Source organism: Scylla paramamosain, chromosome 25 (genome assembly GCF_035594125.1).
Source record: "Scylla paramamosain isolate STU-SP2022 chromosome 25, ASM3559412v1, whole genome shotgun sequence".
Classification (NCBI taxonomy): Eukaryota; Metazoa; Arthropoda; class Malacostraca; order Decapoda; family Portunidae; genus Scylla; species Scylla paramamosain.
The window spans coordinates 19,267,459-19,290,892 of record NC_087175.1 but is presented as its reverse complement, the minus strand read 5'-3'; the positions used below and the strand labels follow the sequence as shown (position 1 = coordinate 19,290,892).

At 38.2% G+C, this 23,434-nt stretch overlaps 2 protein-coding genes across 11 annotated transcripts in view; one reads left to right on the top strand and one right to left on the bottom strand.

The window, feature by feature from the left end:
* Positions 1–12,177, bottom strand: part of LOC135113328 (mucin-2-like) — a 69,654-nt gene extending 57,477 nt beyond the window's left edge. For 3 of the 10 annotated variants that reach the window (XM_064028554.1, XM_064028558.1, XM_064028560.1), the window contains exons 1-3: positions 11,983–12,177; positions 7,618–7,632; positions 7,476–7,490 (exon numbers count right to left, since the gene is read on the bottom strand). In XM_064028554.1, coding sequence (XP_063884624.1) covers positions 7,476–7,490; positions 7,618–7,632; positions 11,983–12,118 — 166 coding nt within the window. In that variant the 5' untranslated portion in view covers positions 12,119–12,177. The remainder of the gene's footprint in view (positions 1–7,475; positions 7,491–7,617; positions 7,633–11,982) is intronic. The other 7 variants (XM_064028563.1, XM_064028564.1, XM_064028555.1 and 4 more) reach the window with 4 other exon arrangements.
* A 2,018-nt stretch (positions 12,178–14,195) lies between these two features.
* On the top strand, positions 14,196–23,210 carry LOC135113326 (CCR4-NOT transcription complex subunit 11-like). The gene is made up of 10 exons (XM_064028552.1): positions 14,196–14,313; positions 17,057–17,148; positions 17,689–17,837; positions 18,590–18,715; positions 19,100–19,272; positions 19,785–19,923; positions 21,155–21,364; positions 21,647–21,786; positions 22,129–22,294; positions 22,469–23,210. Exons 1-10 carry the CDS (start codon positions 14,276–14,278, stop codon positions 22,598–22,600), a joined length of 1,365 nt encoding a protein of 454 aa, XP_063884622.1. The 5' UTR covers positions 14,196–14,275; the 3' UTR covers positions 22,601–23,210.
* Positions 23,211–23,434: the final 224 nt, after the last annotated feature.

The following is a 23,434-nucleotide window of genomic DNA, read 5'->3' as shown; positions in this document are numbered from 1 at the left end:
GCAGGGCCTGGCACATGTAGGCATGATGGCTTCTTGCACCAACCCTTATTTCTTTTTGTCTTTCATGTTCCTTATATTCTGAGTGTTAAAGGACCTGGACAGCAGTGAAGGGTTACCGTCCCAAAGGTTGTTGTGGCCTATGAAGCAATGCTGGGCACCCTATTCATGGCCTGGCAGGGATGAGGGGAGCTGAGGGGAGCTGAGGTGTGAGGTAACAGCTGTGGTGAAAAATGCTGGCAATGGCATGGCTGCTTTTCATACTTTGATATTTATATTTTATGGAAGACCAGGTGGTGGGGAGGATATAGCCTGGCTGGGTTAGGGGAATGCTATCTAATGCTTGTGTGTGATTGATGGTGAATGAAAGGGACAGCAGAAGACCAGGTGTGGGGAGGTTATAGTCTGGCTGGGTTAGAAGAATGATAATGTAATGCTTGTGTGTTGTCAACGGTGAATGAAAAGGACAGCAGAAGACCAGGTGTGGAGAGGTTATAGTCTGGCTGGGTTAGGAGACTAGTAAAGTAATGCTGTCAATGGGGATTAAGAGGGACAGAATGAATAACTGGGGACCCTCTGCTACTAATGTAATGCCTGTGAAACCAAATGGTGGGAAGAACACGGTTTGGCTGGGCTAGAATGATAAAAAGTGACAGAGTGAATAACTGATTTCCCACTCTACTTCTGTTTCTTCAAGACATGGAGTGGCCTACTGCTTCAGTCATATCTCTTTAAGAAGGATATTTGACTGGGTAAGGTTAGGAGAATAGTCTTTATGTAATGTTTGTGTTGTCAACTGTGATAGCTAGTGTAATTCTTGAATGTTGTCAATAGGGATTAAAAAGGAACAGAGTGAGTAATAGGGGTCTCTCTCCTCTCCTGCTTCTACAAGACAAGGGGTGGTCTCTTGCTTCAGTCATCCCTCTTTAAGGACAATATTGGACTTGTATACATGTTTTTGTTTTTTTTATACTGGTGTGGTGTGAAAGTATTTGGGTGCAAGAAAAAATTGAAAAGTTTCCATGATAGGATTGTAATAAGATTCTCTCTCTCTCTCTCTCTCTCTCTCTCTCTCTCTCTCTCTCTCTCTCTCTCTCTCTCTCTCTCTCTCTTCTTCTTCTTCTTCTTCTTCTTCTTTGGGAAAACCAGGAAATCGCAAAATATCTATGAAATCCAGAAGTTTGATAAGAATTTTCTCTTTTCCTCTGCCACACTCTGCTGCTGTGACATGCTAATATGTCAGTGTGTGTTGCCACCATTCACTGTATCCTGCAAGTGTGTGTGTGTGTGTGTGTGTGTGTGTGTGTGTGTGTGTGTGTGTGTGTGTGTGTGTGTGTGTGTGTGTGTGTGTGTGTGTGTGTGTGTGTGTGTGTGTGTGTGTGTGTGTGGGGTTTTTTTTTTATATATAGGAAGGACACTGACCAAGGGCAACAAAAATCCAATAAAAAAATATGCTCACTGAAATGCCAGTCCCATAAAAGGGTTACCAAAACATTTTAACAAGTCTTTTTACCTTTAATTCAACAGATGTCTAACTCATATATATATATAATCATTATTATTTATGAACTGCATTAATATATAATGTACTTCCAACTCAACCAGTGCCCCCATAATAATATTCATATTTTAGACCTTGACTCAAATTCTGTGATATATTCATATCTACACACACACACACACACACACACACACACACACACACACACACACACACACACACAGGTTCAAAACATCATATAACAAAACAGCAAGGATGAATGCCCCTAGTCCAACTCTTTCATCATATGAGGAGAGCTTGTATAAACTAAATTTGACATTATTGAGAGGAAGAACTGAGAGACAAGATGATATCAATATACAGAGCAGTGACAGGAATGGAGCAATATGACAAGGAAGGCATGTTTGTGTGAGATATGGGAAATATGAGAGGAGAAACAGGAAGAGGCCAAGACAAGATGTTGAACAAGATGCTGCAAATAAGTAAACTGATAAAGACAAAGACAGGAATGAAGGAATATGGCAAAGAAGACAAATTTGTGAAAGATATGGGAAATACAAGAGCCCATATGAAGAAGCTGCAAGGAGAAACAAGAGGAGGACATGACAAGATGCTGAACAAGATGCTAGAAATAAGTAAACTGGTAAGACAAAGGCAGGAATGAAGCAATATGGCAAAGAAGACAAGTTTGTGAAACACATGGGAAATACAAGAGGAGAGATGAAGAAGCTGAAGAAAACAGCTACTGACTAGATGATATCAATGTAAAGAGCAATGATAGAAGTGGAGAAGATAAGTTAGTGAAAGATACAGGAAATTACAAGAGGAAATAACAAAGAAGCTGAAGAAAACAAGATGCTACAAGTGAGTAAACGAACAAGATGATAGTAATACATAGACCAATGACAGGAGAGGAGTAATATGACAAGGGGAGACATGTTTGTGAGAGGGCACATGAAGCATCCCCGACCTCCACAAATATGCTGGTGAAAACGTTCGCTTTGTATATAAACGTGACACAAGCCAGCGGGTGGGATATATAGTTGATATATTAATAATTAGTGCAAGAGGCTGGTTTTCTTTGCTACTATATCCACTATCTAAAGACAGAGAAGGCATTTTAAGAGTCAAGCAGTTAAGCAGAAAACTAGATATGAGTGAGTAAATAAGAAAAACCTCATTAAATCCAATAAATCCAGTCTCAATGTTACTTTACTGGACTGGTATTCTTGAGTTTAGAAGCTGAAGGAAAGAAAAGAAGGGTATTTTAGAGCTTATAAGATCAAGAAAACAAGAAGCTAAGAGTAAGAAGGTGGGTAAAGCCTCACTAAACCCAGTCTTTTCACACAGTGTTACTGTATTGGCTGGTATTTTAGAGTTGAGAAGATGAAACAAGTGAAGGGTATTTTAGAGCTTATAAGATCAAGAAAACAAGATGCTTAGAGTAATGAGGTGGTAAAGTCTCACTAAACCTGGAGTCTTCATGAAAGGAATTGAGTATTTTAGAAGTTCAAGAAAATACATGAAGGGTATTTTAAGAGTTTAGAACCCAAGGAAAACAAGATGTTACAATTGAGTAAATGATTAGAGCCACACTAAAACCAGTCTTCACCCCACCCCCCAAATGTTTCTGCACAGGAACAAAACAGCAGCCAAAGAGGAGTTGGCAGCAGATGGAGGAGGAACTGCTAAGGTAAAAATGCACCACACACTGCCTGTGCATCACTGGGACAGGAATTCCTCCACTCATAGAAGAAAAGTGCAAGAAATAATGCATCTCAGCTTTTTAAAATATTATGTCTGGGGTGGATCGGGATTCTAGAATGTTGAGAAAAAATCACGTCAGTCTCAAGTTTCAAAAATTATCTTCTGAGTCAGGAATTCCACCACTCAAGGAAGAAAGGTGCAAGAAATAATGCACCTCAACTTTTAAAAATATTATGTCTGGGGTGATGAAGATTCCAGAAAGTAAAGTAAATCTCAAGTTTCAAAAACTAACTTCTGGGTCACAAATTTCATCACTCACAATAAGAAAAATTAAATAAGTAATGGACTCATTATACAAAATACTTCTGAGGGCAAAATACCAAAACTTAGTGAATACATCAAATAATATATCTTCAGATTTTAAATAAAAAAACATTTCTTGACTTTTGAACTTTACATCTCCAGAGATCAAAAACATATGTTAAATAATATACTTTGAGTTTTTAATTCAATATTTCTGTGGAAAGAAGCTTCACAACCCTCAAATTCAATAAAAAAAATGTAGCTTGACCAAACATAAGCTAAATAATATATGGGCAACTGAGTTTTGAAGTATAAAATTCCCACAAGGAGCATTTTATGCACAAAATTTCAAAATAACAAAACATTTTCACTTAAAAATGAAAATGAAAACAGAGAGTCCTACATTTTGAAATCCCAGCAAAGTAACAACTAAGATCCACTAACATTGTGCAGTTGAGAAGTGGAAATTTCCCACAAGCATTTTAAGCATGCAACATTTCAAACTTTAAAAATTTTCATCACTTGCAATTAAAAAAAAAGTAAAAAAAAAAAAAAAAAAATACATTTGGAAATCCCAGGAAAGTCATTATTAAGATCTACCAATACTGTGCAGCTGAGTTATGAAATATAAAATCTAATATACAAAAATAAATTCCCACCACTCACAATGAGAAAAAAATTTTGAACACCAGGAAAGTTATAATTAAGACTTACTAATATAATGCCAGTGAATTTTGAAGTATAAAATCAAAACCCACAAGGAGCATTTTTCTCTCCTGTCACCATACTTTTGATCTGAAGTTTACTCGACATCATTATTTTTACCATACTGTTGGAGGGAGCTTGGGTCATGTGCTATTTTTGTGAGCCACCCTGTAACACACTTCACTGCTCTAACTTTTCCTCTTTCTCTCTTCTTTCCTTTCTTTCTGTCTGTGTCCCAGTGTGTGTGTGTGTGTGTGTGTGTGTGTGTGTGTCTCTCTCTCTCTCTCTCTCTCTCTCTCTCTCTCTCTCTCTCTCTCTCTCTCTCTGCAAACAGGTCTAACATATCTAAAAAGCTTGGTATTTCCCTTTTCTCCTTTCCTCTCTCTCTCTCTCTCTCTCTCTCTCTCTCTCTCTCTCTCTCTCTCTCTCTCTAAAAACTAATCTCTGACACATTTTATGATTCTCTCTCTCTCTCTCTCTCTCTCTCTCTCTCTCTCTCTCTCTCTCTCTCTCTCTCTCTCTCTCTCTCTCTCTCGAAGGAAAGTAATCTGTAACGCATTTCATAGTTTAGTATTTCTGTTTTTTTTTTTCTCAGTCTATCTGTCTGTCTGTGTGTCTGTCTCTCCCCACCTACTACTGCTCATTCCTCACTCACCTGACACTCCACTCACCACACCTGCCCAACAGCTGGTGTGAGCTCATTAACCTGCCAACTTACACACACACACACACACACACACACACACACACACACACACGCGTAATTATAAAAAAATAAATAAATAAATAAAAAATAATTACCATGGAATTTTAGCTGCACCTCCACTACATTCAAAAGGCTCCAGCTGAAGTTGCATGGGTTCTTAAGGATGTCTTTATGGTTCTAGTGATAGATTAACAAGATTCCTACATTATTTACAGGTGAAACACTCTTGAGAACCCACATTAATTATCTCAGCGACCTTTCAAAACAACCATGGTGAGAGGACAAAGTGTTTCTGAATGCAGGCCTCGAGTTAAAGTTACACTGGTTTTTAAGGATGTTTTTATGGTTCTACAAACAGATTAACAATATTTCTACACAGCACAGTGCATAGTGAGGCTGGTCTTGGGTAGCTGTTGGGAGGTGATGGTGTAAAACTTGCTGGCTTTGGTTCAGGGACATTGGGAGGTGTGTCTGCCCAACCAGCCATTAAGCAGCAGTTGTTGCTAATATAACCATGGCATAAATACCTTGTTATCTAGCCTTGCTGTGTAGAAAGGGAAGGAGAGAAGGAGAGGGAGAGAGCAGGAAGAATAGGAGGAGAGAGGGAAAGGATAGAGAAAGGGTAGATAGGAAGGAGAGAGGAAGAGGAGATAGAAACATGAATAAATGAAAGAAAGAAATAAAGAAAAACCAAGAGAGAGAGAGAGAGAGAGAGAGAGAGAGAGAGAGAGAGAGAGAGAGAGAGAGAGAGAGAGAGAGAGAGAGAGAGAGAGAGAGAGAGAGAGAGAGAGAGAGAGAGAGAAAGTAAAAACTCTATATTCCACAGCCAAGATTTCCTTTTCAAAATATCTAGTAGTAGTAGTAGTAGTAGTAGTAGTAGTAGTAGTAGTAGTAGTAGTAGTAGTAGTAGTAGTAGTAGTAGTAGTAGTAGTATCCCAACAAATAAAAGCACTGCACCTGTTTAAATACCGTAACACACGCACACGCGCACGCACACACACACACACACACACACACACACACACACACACACACACACAGACATCCCCAGTGCCACCACCAGCACCACCACCACCTGACACACACACACACACACACACACACACACACACACACACACACACACACACACACACACACACGCTAAATTTAAAACAACCTTCAGACACAAAAGTAGAGTCTCATATCTCACTTCTTGTCTTACTCCCTCCCTCTCTCCCTCCCATCCCTCCCTCCTTCCTCTCCCTCCTTAGCAATCCCTGGGAGGTGGATGGGTAGGAAGGAAGGGGGAGAAGGGAGGAAAGGGTGAAAAGTATATGGTAAAGGGTTCTACTGCCAACCTTGTGGAGAATGCAAGACTTTACTTAACTAGGTGGGTGACAGGGAGAGGGAGAGGGAGAGAGAGAGAGAGAGAGAGAGAGAGAGAGAGAGAGAGAGAGAGAGAGAGAGAGAGAGAGAGAGAGAGAGAGAGAGAGAGAGAGAGAGAGAGAGAGAGAGAGAGAGAGATGGCAGAAGAGGAAGTTAAAAAGAAAGGAAACGGTAGGAAAATTATGACTATGAAGGAGGAAGAGGAGAAGAAAAAGAAGAAGCAGAAGGAGAGAGAGAGAGAGAGAGAGAGAGAGAGAGAGAGAGAGAGAGAGAGAGAGAGAGAGAGAGAGAGAGAGAGAGAGAGAGAGAGAGAGAGAGAGAGAGAGAGAGAGAGAGAGAGAGAGAGAGAGAGCACTGTAATCTTCTAATGCATTAAAACTCTCATTGGAACTGCATATTTCCAAAGGTCACACAGATAATTAGGTTCTCATAATGTTTTGCCACTAATGATGCAGAGTCCATTGTTGAAATATCACTGGGATCATGGAAACTCTTGTAAACTCCAGTAACTTAACTACAGCATGTTGAAAGTAATAAAGATGAAATACTGAAGCTTTTGAGAATGAAACCAGAGAACGATTGATAGACAGAGCAGATGGGCAGAAAGACAAACAGGAGTACATGATAAATTTAAAAGGTAAAACTAAGAGAAGGGAATAAGAAAAACAGGACAGGAAAGAACATATCTAGAAAAGGCAGATAAAAAACAGACATGGACAAATATGATAAAGTAGAGATGAGTGAAACTAAGATGAACCAAAAAAAAAGATTATAAAAGTCATGAGAATACAAAATGGTTTAAAGAGGAATAGGAAAAAGTAAAAAAATAAAATAAATAAAATGAGTTAAGAATAGATAAAGATGCAATTAAAATGAAGGAACAGAAAAAAAACAAAAGGCAAGAAAAAAAAAGGGGGGGATTAAAAGTGAATAAAGAGAATACAAATTAAAGGAAATGAAAGACAAGACACATGAAAAAAGAATGAACAGGAGGCTTGGAAAGAAACACACACCAAAAAAAGAGGAGAAAAAAACTAGGAGGAAAAGAAAATATCAAAAGCAAATGAAGAGAAATTGAAGAAAGAATATACATAATGAATACTAATGTTACATCCAAGTTATATACCATTAACAGATTAACCCTTAAAAAAAAATGACATAACACTCAAAATAGTTAATAATACTCACGCTCATGTTTCACAGCTAAAGACAAAAGAAAATATATGATGTAGTATACATAAATTTATATAACAAAACACAGTAATAAGTATGTACGAATATATGTATATCTGTCTTATTCTCTCACCAAAAAATCCTCAATAATACTCACGCTCATGTTTCCCAGCTAAGGACAAAAGAAAATATCACATGTAGTATGCATCAATATAAACACATTATAAACACAACACAATATAGAGCAGGTTCGTATGTCTGTCTCTCCCGCCAGCACACTCGGAACTGGACAGAACTTGATAGCTCTTAGCATGAACCCTCAGTGAGATTGAACAAAGGGCAAATATTACTGGCAAAACACAAGTTACAGGTTGTTTCTCAAGTTCAAGAAGATTCAAATTTTATAAAAAGTTACAAATAAAATACTGGCCACTGATTATTTCAAGTTAAAATATTCAAATACTAAGTCACAGGTTGTTTCTCAAGTTCAAAAGACTCCAATTCTATCAAAAGTTACGAACAAAATACTGATCAGAGGGTATTTCGAGTTAAAATATTCAAATTCAATTAAATGTTATCAACAAAACAAAAGTATGAGGTCATTTCAAGTTCAAAGGTTCTCATTCTAATCAAACATCAGCAGCAAAACACAAGTAACTAGTTATTCCAAATGTAAGGAACCCAGTTCTTTCAAAAGTTACCAGTAAAACAGCACAGCATTTCATGTAGATTACCATAAACACAAGCTATTTCAAGTTCAAAGTTCTATCAAGAGCCATCAACAAAGCACAATAATTCACAAGGGGAGTATGACAAAGAAGAGAAACCCCTTCTATGTGCCTCCAGCCTAAAAGGACACAAAACTGCACAAACTAAGCCTTGTAGATTTCAGTAAGTATGCATATTACAAGAAAAGAAATCTGAGGTGGGAGAGTAAAGGGCTCATGACACTCAGCAAAATTTCCAATGATCTTCAGTCATAAAATCTACTGTAGCATTGAACGATAGTGGATACCTTAAAAATCATCAATACTGAGGATCATGCAAGCAGTAATTGTGGGTCTGACTGAAGGACCATAGAAATTTTGCCCAGTGTGATAAACCCTTTAAGAGAGAGCCAGCTGTGGTAAGTGAAGTAAATAGATGGAATAGAAGTAAAGTAAAGAGATGAAACAGAGGAAAGAAGAGTGATAATAAAATAAAGAGAATTAGGAATGGATAGCTAGGTGACTAGCTGTGATAAATATAGAAGAAACAATGGTGAAGATGATAGATTGGAGAAGAGGAGCAAAAGAATAAAAGGGAATGAAGGAGAGAAAAAGACAAGACCAGACGCAATTCAAAAAGAACAAGTGACAGTAATAAATAAAGAGAAAAAATAAATTTGAAGGCCATGCGAGAGTAAAGAAAAGAACAAGCAACTCTCGTAAGTAAAGAAGGAAAAAGAAGAAAACTGAAAACCAGAAGAGAGTAAAGAGAACAAGAACTCTAATGAAGAAGGAAATAATGAAGAAAACAAGAACCCACTAACAAATTAAGCAGGAAAAGAAGTATAAAAATAGAATAAACAAAACACTGAGAAGGAAAAAGAATAAGAAAAGCGAGAACCAAATGAACACAAGTAAAAATAATAAAAAATAACAAACAAAAAAGACACAAAAAAAATTGTAAAAAATGTAGACAGAAATAAGAGAGGAAAATAGAAAAACCAAAACCAAACAAAAATAAAGCAACAAATACAACCAACCAGTGAAGAAGGCTTAAGGAAAGAAAGCAAGAAAGAAAGGAGAGAAAAGCCTGAAGGTCAGTGCAGCCACCAAGGTGCTCGGCAAGACATGTGATGCAACACCCTGCCTGCTGACCCAAGGTTGGTCCTTTCTAGCAGACGTCAGCAGGTAAACAGATCAGGAGGGGAGCAACAATGATGATTCCCAGAGTGGTACATCAAGACAGGTTAAACAGGGAATTATACAGAAGATACTTATACTGAGGTGGCCTGAAGAGGTAGTCAGACAAAGTTATTACAAGTTTTTAAATGAAGTGGAGTGGAGTTGATGGACAGAGGACAGAGGACAGACAAATATAGAAGCAAAAAACAGAAAGGAGAATGAAGATGAACCAGTGAGGAATAAATAATATCTGACAGTAAAAAGGCCATGTAGCTGAAAGAAAGGAAGAGAGGAAGGAAGGAGGGAAAGGCCGCTAAATATAGAAGTAAACACAGGAAGAAAGGAAGAAAAAACTAGTGGATATGAAGAATAAACACTGCAATCAAATGTGACACGAACCATACACTGCACAGGAATGGGGCTGCAGAAAAAAAGGAAGGAAGGGAGAAGAGAGACAAAATAAAAACAGGGAGGGAGACTGAGTGAATAGGAGAGAGAGGCATAAACAATGAAATTAAATCTGATGTGAATTATAAACTGCAAAGTGAGGCAAGGGAAGAGAAGAGAAGAGGAATGAGAGAACAAATGTACAGATAAAAACAAAAGTAAAAGAAGTGAAAAGAAACAGTAAAGAACAAGTAAAGAAAACATGAGAGGGAAGTTAAAGATAAATATAGTAATAAAAACAAGGAACAGAGGGTAGTATTTTTCCAACAAACACTATCTTCTATCAAGTACAGTACACATCCTTGTCCTGCCTAAACATAAGAACATAAGGGAATATGAAGAGAGCCATCAGGTCTACACATGGCAGTCCATGTATAAAACATACCTACTTACATCCATCTATCATCCCTAGCCATAAATCTATCTGATCTTTCAATAGTCCAAACATGCTATAGGATTGACAGTTTTGATATCAGAAAAGAAGAAAATCACTTTCAACACAAACTATTTAAAAGCTTAATCATCTTAGTTTCAGAACCTTCATGTCCTGTAATCGTCAATGGCACGCAAACATCACTATGGCAACATCCTCACACTACACTGCTCTCATCTCTCCCAGCAAATACCTCTGTAGTCATCCCCAAATTTGGCAAAGTTACAACACACCTAACCTAACCTTACTAGTTGACTTCAGGGAACCTAACCTTACTAGCTGATCTGAGGGATATCTTCTTAAATGCACTGTTCCTGCATAATGCTTCGGTCAGCTAAGTAACACTGTTTTCACCAAAGGACGAACCATGCATATATAACTGCTAGAAGGCACTGTATTGACACAAGCTGTCCAGGATTTTATACATCACCTTAAAGTTTTCTTTGGTTTTTGTCCGAGTTTTATGACTTGAGTGTCAGTGTTATGCTGCAATTGTTATTAATCAAACACTTCTAGCTGTTATTTTCTCCCTGACTTTTAAACATTAACTTGAACTTTTCCTGTTTTTTTTTTGTTTGTTTCTTCTTTTACTTGAGCCTTATTACTTCTCCAATACTAGTTTTGTGTTACATCTGTCATCTCCCAAACACTTAGTTGTTATTGTTGAAGTTTCTGAGAGCTTTTGGTAAGATGCAGCAATGACTGGTCAAGGTAAGATGTCAAGGAGTGAAATCAAGGATATTTTTTTCCAATTTACTGAAAAGACTCCTTAATTAATCAGAAATGAGTTCTTTATAAACCCACTTAATCCACCACACCATGGAATCAATATAGTTTCTCCATTAGTAACATCTTAACAAATTTCCTTTATTGGGCTAGGTTAAGTAACATGTTTCCCTCAAAAAAAAAATCTTTTCAAATGGTCTTTTAGTTTCAGGCTACTTAAAGAGAAACATGAAGAAAACAAATGAATCAGTTATTGGGAAGGTTTGCCATAAATTCAGTTATTTCTCTAAGCTTGATACAATTCAATCTAAAGTCAATATGCAACTTCAACCTGTTATGGGCTAATATTGCTATGCTCTGTACACCTGACTAACTAAACACTCAGACGAGGTGTTGACTGAGGAATGAGTCCTGAGCCATGATGGAGACTTACAATAATGTCTAAGAGTTATTTCTCCAAACTTGATATGCTTCCATCTTTTTACCCATACGTAATTTCCACCAGTTATGGCCAAATACGGGTGAGGTCCTGCCCTTTACACCCGACTAATTAAACACTCAAGTAATTTTCACTTGACAAAACTCTATTTCATATGCAATTTTAACCTGATATGGCCTAAAAATGGTGAAACCCTGTCCTACACACTTGAATAATTAACACTAATTACCCAGGTAAGGTGTACAGAGATAAAAGAGACCATAACTATCGCCTGGCAGGATAAGGTTACAGGTAGGGCACAATACCAGAGGAAAGGTGACCGGAGCACACACAACATTCTCACCATTAACATATTTACCCTAATAAACACATTTCTAATAATATCCTGACATCAAAAAACTAATTTCCAACAACAAAAAACGAATTACAGGCATTTTTCATCCATAACAAGTCACGTTATCATCAATTTCAGTAAATAAGCCGCAAAAATACGAGCCACAATACGGAAATGTGTCGTCTGCTGAGATATATTTCGTCTGCTAAACTCTGTCCCCTGATCTTCTTTCCTCATTTCCCCGCCATATTTACCTTGTCTCGCGGAGGGTGGCTGCTTAACGGAGGCTGTAAGCATTGGGTAGAATATCTTGGGCCATAGCACCGCGAAACAGCCCACTACTATGGCTAAAACGAATATTGTCTTGCCCGTCCCGAAGTCCCCCGACATGGTGCCGCCGAGACCGCCGCCGCCGCCGCCAGATGGGGCTTCCCGCGCCGCCTGGGATGCTCGGGCCTATCAAATTTTATCCATCTTTCTTCTTTCTTCCAAATTCTATATTGTTTTTTTATTTGTATTCTACTACTTCTACTATTCCATGAAATAAGCTTTTTTTATTAGAGTTAATCTTGTCTGTAATAATCAGAAATTGCAGTTAACCATATTTTCAAGTAGTTTCTCCCTTTCTCTCTCTTCGTCTCTCATCAACGGAGCTATTACATTTTTTTTATTGTTTATTCTTTTACATTGGTAATACAACGACTACTACTGCTACCACTGCCACTTTATCCCCAAATAAGCTTGAAAAATGCACATAACCATTAAATTTGAAGTGTTATTTGTCTGAACTACATTTATATTTTCTACCTCTTTCGCGTTTCTCCTCAGGATTTTGCATCTAACATAGCAGGAATATGATTTTTGTATACTACTACTACTACTACTACTACTACTACTACTACTACTACTACTGTTATTATTACTACTACTACTACTACTACTACTACTACTTCCCCACGAAATAATCCTGCGTTGTAATTTGGAAAATATGGGTATCATTAAATTTGCTTCAGCTTTCTTCTCTCTCTTCGTCTTTCCTCAGATTTATTTTGCCTAAACCATCAAGAGAATTATGCTTTTTCTCAATTTTTCTTCTACATTAGTATTACTTCACTAAATCAGGTTGGCATTTCTCTTCATACATTAGAGATGGCCTTGTTATCAGAGTAAAAATGCTGCTAACCATTAAATTTCACTGTCATTTGCGACATTTGCTCTTTCTCTTTTGTCTATGAGTTTTTCTTCGTCTCTCCTCAAGATTCGCAATTTTGCATTTTCTATCAACAAAATTATTATTTATCTACTATTTATCCCCTTACATTGGTATTAGTATAACTACTTCATAGAAATCTGGCATTTTTCTGCAGGAGTCAACTTTGTACGTGCGGCTAACCAGATTGAAGCATCATTATACTAGTCCAGTGGTTCCGAAACTTTTCTGATCTTTACCACTTTTCATATATGATCCCCATCCATGCCCCCCCCCCCCTCTCCCCACCAGTCCACATCTCGTGACAACAGTGATTGTCTGTAGTCCTTCATTTATGTAGGTCCATTATGGAAAAAAAAAATAAAAAATCACTAACTGTAAAAGTGCAATAACTGTAATTCTATTCATCCCACCTCATATTCTTCTGACTGGCTGTTCTAGTGTGTTGGGCCTTGGGATTTATATGTGTACATAGCCTCAGGTTATGGCCCTCAAAATTTTGTTGTATGGCCCCGCAGTGGGCTATGACCCCAGAGGGAGTCCCATACCTCTTTATTACAGATTATTCCAAACAATCTTGCTTCATTGCAAGTATATGTTAAACTACACGTTTTTTTTTTTTTTTCGCCTGTATATTAATAGTGTGCTGCATCAAGGGACACCGCGACACTGTCCAAGAAAGATATAACTCTTATTTCCCTAACTATGTCATGAAATGTCCATATATTAATAAATTTAGGCTGCAGGACCATTATGACATACCTTCTCTTGTTCATTGGTTTTTGGACTCATGGATATTCTTAAAAATATATCCCAAGTTTGCCCCCCACGCAGGTGATGCGGTGTACTCCGTCTTGCAATTCCAGTTTTACAGACTGTAAATATCTCATTATTGGATCATATATGCACACACACACACACACACACACACACACACACACATATATATATATATATATATATATATATATATATATATATATATATATATATATATATATATATATATATATATATATATATATATATATATATATATATATATATATATATATATATATATTTTTTTTTAATATACATGTATGTGCAGTTCTATTTCTATAAATCTTTTATTTCAATTATCCTTCTTCGTGTGCAGTTCTATATCTGTTAAACTTTTCTTTCATTTATCCTGTGCTCAAGAAGAGGCTGGCACGTTCCGCCCTTTTTCTTTGTTGTGCGCAATATTTCATATACAATCATACATTTATTAAATCAAATCAAATCAAAACAATTCCTATTATTTCAGGAGACAGTGAATTAACAAATAGGTTCGTGGCGCCTGAAGTAAACAAAGAATGGCGCTCTCCAGCAAGGGCCTCACCACGCTACTCGGGTCAGTCTTCCCGCTCTTATTCCCTCTGCTCTCATCACCTGGCTCAAGGAAACACGCCACCCTGTAGACAAAGGCCGTTTCTATCATTCTATGTGTCTGCTGAGAACTCTTGAGCCGCTAAACAAACTGGATTGATGTTATATTAGTTACCCCAAAATTTGATAGTGATTATTGCATTGTCAAGATACTTAATTACTTTGTTTATCGTTGCTGTTGCCTTCTTATAATAACAAATGCCGGTTCTGTCATTCTATGTGTCTGCTGGGAGGTCTCGACCCATCTAACTAACTGAAGTGATCTGTTTGCACAGTTATCCTAAAATTGACAAAAGTTGCTGTATTGTCAAGGTTGTCCATTACTTTATGTATTACTGCTGTGATCTCCTTGTAAAAAGTAAACATCATAGGGATGCGTCTGCTGTGACCTCTTGATCTGCTAAACCAATTAAAATCCTTTGTTTCGTAGTTACCTCAACATTGACAATAAAGATTGTGTTTAAGTTGTCGATTAAATTATTTATTTCTTTACTGTTGTCTTATTTTTGGTAAATCTCACCAATAGCGGCTCCTTATGTATTCCATTGCCGCCCCTCTCCAGAACAAGCAAGCTTGGAGACCCGGTGGAAAAGGGGGTTTTAGCAGAGGAAGTCAATATAGGCCAAATTTAGGAAATCTTGAAAGTCTAAGGGGAAAAATACAACTTCTTGGGAAAATCCCTAAAAAACTGAATAAACAGGGAATATCTACCCACCCCCATACCCATCTCTAACTGGTAAACTTTCAGTTTAACATGATACATCCTCTCCTATTTCCTCCATCTCTATCCCAACAAGCTTGGCGACCTGGTTGGAAAGTGGGGTTTTAGGGTGAAGGAAGCCAAATTATTCCAAATTTGGATATTCATGAAAAGTCTAAGGATGAGACATCATATTATGAAAACTGGGGAACTTCCCAGTCTGACCTACTTGGGGACTTAACCCCCCTTGGATCCCCTCCTAAAGAACATTAGGCTAACCTAACTAGAGGGGCTTTGGCCCCCCCTGGATCCCCCTCTTAATTAAGGAGACAAACCCAACTTGACCTAACTAGGGAGTTTTGCCCAACTTGGAAACCCTTAAGAACACTAACCTAACCTAATGGGGGAGGCTTTGCCCCCCCTAACATCCCCTATGGACACTAGCCTAACCCATTCTATCATTCTATGTCTGCTGGAGACTCAGCCCCCAAAACTGACAATAGTAAATGCTGTATTGTCATTTTATGTATTACTGCTGTTGTCATCTTTTAATAACAATGCCCATTCTATCATTGTGTGTGTCTGCTGGGAAATTTTGGGCCCTTAAAAATTATATAGTCAGTAATAGATATTTCTGACTTAACATCAATGTCCTGTGGAAATACTTGTGATGAGAAGCAAGTGTTGAACAATATGGGCCTAACTCTCTCCCTTCTTATGTCTGTTGAAGTTGAAAGTGGAAAAAAAAAAATTCATATTGTGAAGAGTTGAGTTAGGTTTAGCATTGAAATACATTTCACCATTAGAAGGGAGATTATTGTGTATACATGTTAGCCAGGAGACATTTTATGTAGCTTTTCTCATAAGAAATAGTGGTATTACAATAAGCTGCATTCCCCAATTACATTACATAATCCTTACCTATCCCATTATATAGGTCTCAACATTCTAATTACTCTGATAGCTGGAGTGGATTGACATTCATAATCAACAGAAATAAAGTGGTCAGGTAGGAGGCTTATGTAGTCATTGAGTTTGATTTGTTTGATTTGGAAATGCCCTTTACTGTTGGACCATAGAGGAGATTGTGTATAACACTGGGGTGACTGTACATAGTTTGACCATAGAGGAGATTGTATATAACACTGGGGTGACTGTACATAGTTTGACCGTAGAGGAGATTGTATATAACACTGGGGTGACTGTACATAGTTTGACCATAGAGGAGATTGTGTATAACACTGGGGTGACTGTACATAGTTTGACCATAGAGGAGATTGTGTATAACACTGGGGTGACTGTACATAGTTTGACCATAGAGGAGATTGTATATAACACTGGGGTGACTGTACATAGTTTGACCGTAGAGGAGATTGTATATAACACTGGGGTGACTGTACATAGTTTGGACACTAGATAACACTGCAGTACCATATAGTCTTCCTAGTTCTTGCTTTCTTTCCTGTCTATAAGCTTCAGGATATTTTAATTTAAGGGATGCTCCGGCAAAGGGCAACAAACCCTTACTGTGAAGAGGCCCACTGAAGGTGCCAGTATTCTAACACTACAGTCAAAAGAATTATCCAAAATTATGAGGTGTCTTTAAACCTCTACCTTGAAAGTGTTCAAGTCAAAGGTAGGAGGAAATGCAGAAGCAAGCCAGGGGTTCTAGAGTTTACCATTTGAATAGGATGAAAGACTGGGAATACTAGCTAACTCTTGCATTAGAAAGGTGAATAGAATAGGGGTAAAAGAAGTAGAAAGCTTTGTGCAGCAAGGCCACAGGAGGAGGGTGGGCATGCAGTCAGCAAGATCAGAAGAGGTGAAGCAGAATATTCAGGTGGGAGGGGAGAAAATTTGATTCATTTATAGTCTGAAATATTGGCCAGATCACCACATGTAACAGAATACCAGAGAAGAGATCTTTTTGTTTTCTTGTTTAATTAAAATTAGTATACCTTTTGTCAGACACGTGGTTGTTCCTCTCACATTTTTCTGTGTCTTGCAGGATATTATCGGAAGAATCTACTGAATTGTTTACCTTAGAAAAGATCACCCATCAAGTGTACCAAAACTTCAATAAGGAAGACTATTTTAAATGTAAGTCTTTATGTGAACATGCAAGTGATTCATTAGTCTTCTGTAGGAAGTCACTTGTGAGACATCAGCCTGTGCACTTATGTTTAGAGAATACTCTTTTGTGTTAATTATTCTGTTGTTTATATTGCATACTTTCCCTTGAAACAAATTGATAGTAATAAAGTTTGAGTAGTGCTATTCATGTTTTTCTATAGAGTATCAGAATTATCTTTCTGAAGTAAAAAAAATCTGGTTCTTTTCCTCCTGTGGTGCAGTTGGCAGTGCTTTGGTGTTCCTCATATTGTACATTTTCCTTTGCAATAAATTGATATGAATGAAGTCTGAATTGCACAACATTTATTCCATACAATATCATGGTTGTCCTACTGATGGCTAGATAATCTTGCAGTGCCTTGGTGTTCTTCATACTATATGTTTTCTTTTTTTTAATGAGTTGATATTAATAAAGTTTAGTTGCACTACTTACCTCTTTCCATAGAATACCATAGTTGTCTTACCGATAGTTCAAAAATCCTGTTCTTTTCCTCCTGTGTGGTGCAGTGGGCAGTGCCTTGGTGTTCCTCCTGCAGCAGCCAGACCTGCTCCCCACCCCCACACAGAGACTCTCGGCCGTCACCATCCTCCATGAATTGTATCGAGGAGAGCCACCGCCTGGCAATCCCTTCCTCCCCATCTTCATCAACATTCTGGTGTGTGTTTACCTAATTGTAGTTAAATCAAGTTCTTTAGATAGTGCTTTTCCTTTCACTTTATATGATTTCTGTGAATCTCAGTCATATGGTGTGATTTGAGGATAGATGCTAATAGCTAGAGAGGCTTGTAACATGGCAGGACAATGTTGAAATGTTTGAGAGGCAGAGAGAGGGAGAGGAATTGTTGAAAGAGTTGGACCGGAGTGAGTTTATAGACAGCAACAAGTAAATGTGCTTCTACCACACTTACTTTCTTAAGGAAACTGAAGAATTAAACATCAGAATAATCAAGAAATAGATCAAGAGAATACGTGTCCATCTATCCATATATATTTGACACCAGTTGCTAAGAACTCCCTTAATATGGGTACACAAAGAGTTGTTTCCATTTATGTATTTTGATCCTTGTTTTAATCTACATTCTTTTCTCACCTACATTCATATCACTGTTAATGCTAATATTATATAGAAATATATAATTCTTGTTAGTTGCTGAAACTTTTTACACCAAACAATAGATACAAGTCATTTTGCTTGTTTAGATTAATGGTATATATATATATATATATATATATATATATATATATATATATATATATATATATATATATATATATATATATATATATATATATATATATATATATATATATATATATATAATTCTTGTTAGTTACATAAGATTTTTTATACCAAATCATAGGTACAAGACTTTGCTTAGGTTATGAGCATCATGTCTTTCCCTGCAGCACCCCCTGGATGATGTTGCAAAGGGCACAGGCAAGAAGCTGGAGTTTGCCGGGCAGGTCCCAAGGTTCACACAGCCGGAAATATTCTTCCTCTCTACCCTGCTGACAGACAAGAACAGCAAGGAGGTGGGTGTGGGAGAGAACAGGCAGCCTCAGTGGGGTTGCTCTTACTGTGGGAAGCACATGATGGCTGATGGGTTCTCAGGCACATGGGTTTGAATTTGGGCAACTCTGTGAGGTTAGGAAGGGTATCCACTGAAGGTAATCTTCCTAAATGCCAAAACCAAAGTTCTTTCTTAGGAGACACTGTCATGAGGGGGAACTTGGACGTAAGAACAAAGAAGAAAGAAAAAGAAAAAATATTGATGTGTATGTGTGTGTCAACAGAGAAGAGACAGATGAGTGTGGTTATTGAGGTGAATCTTGGGTGACTTAGTGGAGTCTTTGTGATATAGAGCAATAATTCCACCACTGCACTGAGTAACAATCCCATCCCACCAATCCCTGCAGCTGCTGAAGAGGACGGCCAGCCAGATCATGAGTCTGGATGTGAGCAACCACCCGCCGGCTGACACCAGCAGTCTGAAGCAGGCGCTGGCAGACCTCCTCTCAGACCGCCCAGACACCGCCAAGAGTGGTGTGCCAGTGGTCTACTCCTACCCGCAGCCTGCACCTAACTCTGGGTGTGTGTGTGTGTGTGTGTGTGTGTTGTGAACAGAATGAGTCAAGCTTTTATGTAGTCTTCTCATATCTGTTCTCATCCTATTTGGTCTTGAAGTTGTTGATGTTTCTTACTCACATCACTTACACATCCAACTCATTCCAAGTGTCAAGTGTTCCTGTTTGGAATAGTAAATATCTTCATGTTACTCATGTGTGTGTGTGTGTGTGTGTATTTTTCTTTGAAGGAAAAATATTAGGACATTTGTATAACTAATCTGGCTCCTTTTTTTTTTTTTATCTTTGGCACTTTAATCTGCTTGTTTTCTGTTAAGAGATGGAGGAAGGCTTCTATCAGTATATTTACTTCCATGTTTTTACTTTCTCATCTTATTACAGAAAAAATATAGAGACTACAAATAAAGTTAACATATTGACTGAGCTTGTGTAGAGCATGAGGCCTGAGGGGAAAGATAACAATAGTAAGCATAATGGAGTGTAGCAAGTGTTTGTGTCATTGCGCTTTGATTCACAGACTGCTAAGTGAACCGGGTCAGGTGAAGCGGACCTGTGAGGCACTGCTGTGTGGGCCGTCCTCCCCCAGCCTAGCACAGCAGTACTTTTCCCCAGAAATCATCAGACTTACCCCACCCCTGCATGTGGCGGAGGATGAGGTGAGGCAGACACAGAGAACTGAATTGTGTGGGCTTTTAACTCTTTGACTGCTATTTGGTACATCTTTCCTCTATTGCTAATCACTCTGAGACATCTTTACTTCTCCTACAGCCATCTCTAATCTTTAAACTGAGTAGACATAGCAAGATCTATACTTTTTAATCCCCTGTTTTCTAGTAGATGCTTATAAAGATTTCTTGCCTTGCTTCTGGTGATGTTGTTTCATATCACAGGCACTAGGCTATGCTTCTCCCAATAAATTATAGAACTCACCCCTTCTCTGCATGTGGCTGAAGATGAGGTGAGGGAGACAGCAAGAGGAGATCTCGAGACTTGAGCACTAAATCATCAACTGTGTTTTCATTATATTCATCCTGCGTTATCCAGTCACTCATTCTTACTAAATACAAAGCCAAGCCAGAGCATTATGCTTCATTACTGTTCCTCTCATTACAAGTGTGCTTCTCAGTAATTCATGTATTAGGGTGTCTTTTGTAGTGACATCGCATATGCACCTCATCATACTCTTTGCCGTAAGTTCATGCTTTAAAACATCTACAACCTTACTGACACATTTCACTGGTACAATACTCTGCCTCTCTCTCTCTCTCTCTCTCTCCACCACCCATTAAAAGCCTCATTTATCTTAGTTCATGGATATTATTCTTATGTCATTGCCTTATCTTAACCACTTTTAACAGGCTACAGTGGAAAATTCTGGTGTGTAAAAGTGTTTTCATGATTCTAGTGATAGTTTAACAAGGATTCTGTGAAAAGTGAAAATATCCATGAGAACCTTCAAAAGTAGTCATTATAAGAGAATAGAGCATTTAAAAATATTACCTCAGATACTTAAAATGCAGTCATACAACTCATAGTCACTTGTGGGAAAAAAGATATCCATGAGAACTAATGAACTTTGTCACCTCAGAAAGAAGTCCCTATGAATGAATAAAGTGCTTATGATTACTGGCTTGAATATTTAAACTCAGTCATTCAACTCGGTCACTATTCAAATTTATTCATTCAACACAGTTTCTTGTGAAATTCAGTCATTCAACTCAGTCACTTTTCATATTCAATCATTCAACCCACTTACCATATTCAGTCATTCAACTCTATCACTTAACATTCAAGCATTCAAAACAACCACTTTTCAAATTTAGACATTCAACTCAGTCACCTTTCATATTATCATTCAACTCTGTCACTTTTCTGTTCCTTCCCTAGCTGGTATGGATAACCTCAGTGGACCGGGCAGAACAGCGGGTGATGTACGACGCCTCCATGTGTGTGCTGTCAGGAGGAGATGCGGAGGCCAAGCGTCTCATGGCCAAGGCGTTCAAGGAGACACTGTCCTTGCCTCAACAGCAGCACCTCCTCACTCAGCTGAACCAAGACCCTCGCATGGTGTACCACACTGGCCTCACCCCACCCAAGGTATGCTGGATTGGCAGAGAGAGAGAGAGAGAGAGAGACTTCAAACTACCCAAAGTATGCATCCTTTGTTAGAATGAGAGATAGACTTTAAACTTTTATCTGACTGATATGCATGTGTGTGTGTGTGTGTGTGTGTGGAAAGATTTGGCACATGTAGGTGATGGTGACAGAGAGGATGAGAGAGAGAGAGAGAGAGAGAGAGAGAGAGAGAGAGAGAGAGAGAGAGAGAGAGAGAGAGAGAGAGAGAGAGAGAGAGAGTAAAACCTCCTTCCTTCCCTATAGTTACCAGACCTGGTGGAGCACAACCCACTCATAGCCATTGAAGTTTTGCTCAAGCTGATGCAGTCCAGCCAGATCACCGAGTATTTCAGTGTGTTGGTCAATATGGAAATGTCCCTCCACTCCATGGAAGTGGTCAACAGGTGAGTACTGATGCCAGCAAAAGTTAACTGTATATCTTTGTGCTGTATTTTCATTCTTATATTAGATTTACAAGAAGCTGGAGGTTGAACAAAGGATCTTTCAAGAGGATGAGTAAGTAATTTTAACTGAGAGGTATAAGTGTGCTAGCATCAGTGGTCATATAGCAATATTGTCGGGTGTTACAGGAGATGGCGAAGCTGGATATGTTGAAGGAAGGATATTAAAGCATCAAAGGAAAAGAGATGGATATATAGAATGTGTGATAGAGTGTGGCCCTGGGAAAGGGTAGACAGGTGAGGAAAGGTACTATGAATACAGTACAGCTTCAAATCCCTCCCCAGACTCACAACAGCAGTGGAGTTGCCATCAGAGTTTGTGCACCTGTACATCAGCAACTGCATCAGCACGTGTGAGACCATCAAGGATCGCTACATGCAGAACAGACTGGTGCGCCTTGTGTGTGTCTTCCTGCAGTCACTCATCAGGAACAAGATCATTAATGTCCAGGTACACACACACAGAGAGAGAGAGAGAGAGAGAGAGAGAGAGAGAGAGAGAGAGAGAGAGAGAGAGAGAGAGAGAGAGAGAGAGAGAGAGAGAGAAAATGTTAACAAGAAGGGAAGAAAGATATATTAATTTAAATAAGTAATGGCTGTAATTGACTGATACTCTTTGTTTCAGGAACTGTTCATTGAGGTGCAGGCGTTCTGCATAGAGTTCAGCCGCATCCGAGAGGCAGCAGCGCTCTTCAGACTACTTAAGCAGCTCGACTCTGGTGACACTCAGGCAACACAGGAGCCAGCCAAGAAGTGAAAACACACACACACGTACACACACACACACACACACACACACACACACGCACACACATACACACACACGCACACACACACACACACACACACACACACACACACACACACACACACACACACACACAAATGGAGCAATAGATTAATGGAAAACATTGCCAGTTGAAGTGTGCAAATAATGTACATAAATTTAAAGAAAATATGACAATTTGACATAATTAATGGGACATACAAGCTTGATGCATTCCTGTAAAAATACATATGGGTAAATAAATATATACATATTTGCTTTCTCTCTCTCTCTCTCTCTCTCTCTCTCTCTCTCACGCACTCACATACACACACAGGAATGGTATAAACAAAGAACATTCATCAGTTTAAATCTCACTTGGACAGAAGCAGATATTCAGCTTGACTGAAATCTTATACATATATGTTAATTCATAGAAAATGTGATCATTTTAAAAAAGAGGGACATAGAAAGCATAACTCAATCCATTAAGAATACAATTACATAAACACACACACACACACACCTAGACCAAAACAAACTCGGACTCAAACACTAACATTGATGTATATATTGCCGAAAATATAATGTAGTATAGTAATGTATTTGCATCACACACCTGTTCACTCCCTCACCCTCATTATTCATGTATGACATCTGGACTACAAAAACACAGCCAGTCTCAGTACACCAGAGTCTTGTTCGTATAAGAATCTGACACCTTTATGGGTATCCTTAAAATATGTAATTATGGTAAAGATTCTTGTTATTGGCATGAGATTAATAGTGGTTTGCAGTTTTTAATATGTTGAAATTCTTAAAAAA

Excerpts from the sequence above, each read along its gene's own strand:
- LOC135113326 (XM_064028552.1), top strand. The coding sequence starts at position 14,276 with ATGGCGCTCTCCAGCAAGGGCCTCACCACGCTACTCGG. Across the intron at positions 14,314-17,056 it reads GGCCTCACCACGCTACTCGG|GATATTATCGGAAGAATCTA; the intron begins GTCAGTCTTCCC and ends TGTGTCTTGCAG. Across the intron at positions 19,924-21,154 it reads TGCATGTGGCGGAGGATGAG|CTGGTATGGATAACCTCAGT; the intron begins GTGAGGCAGACA and ends TTCCTTCCCTAG.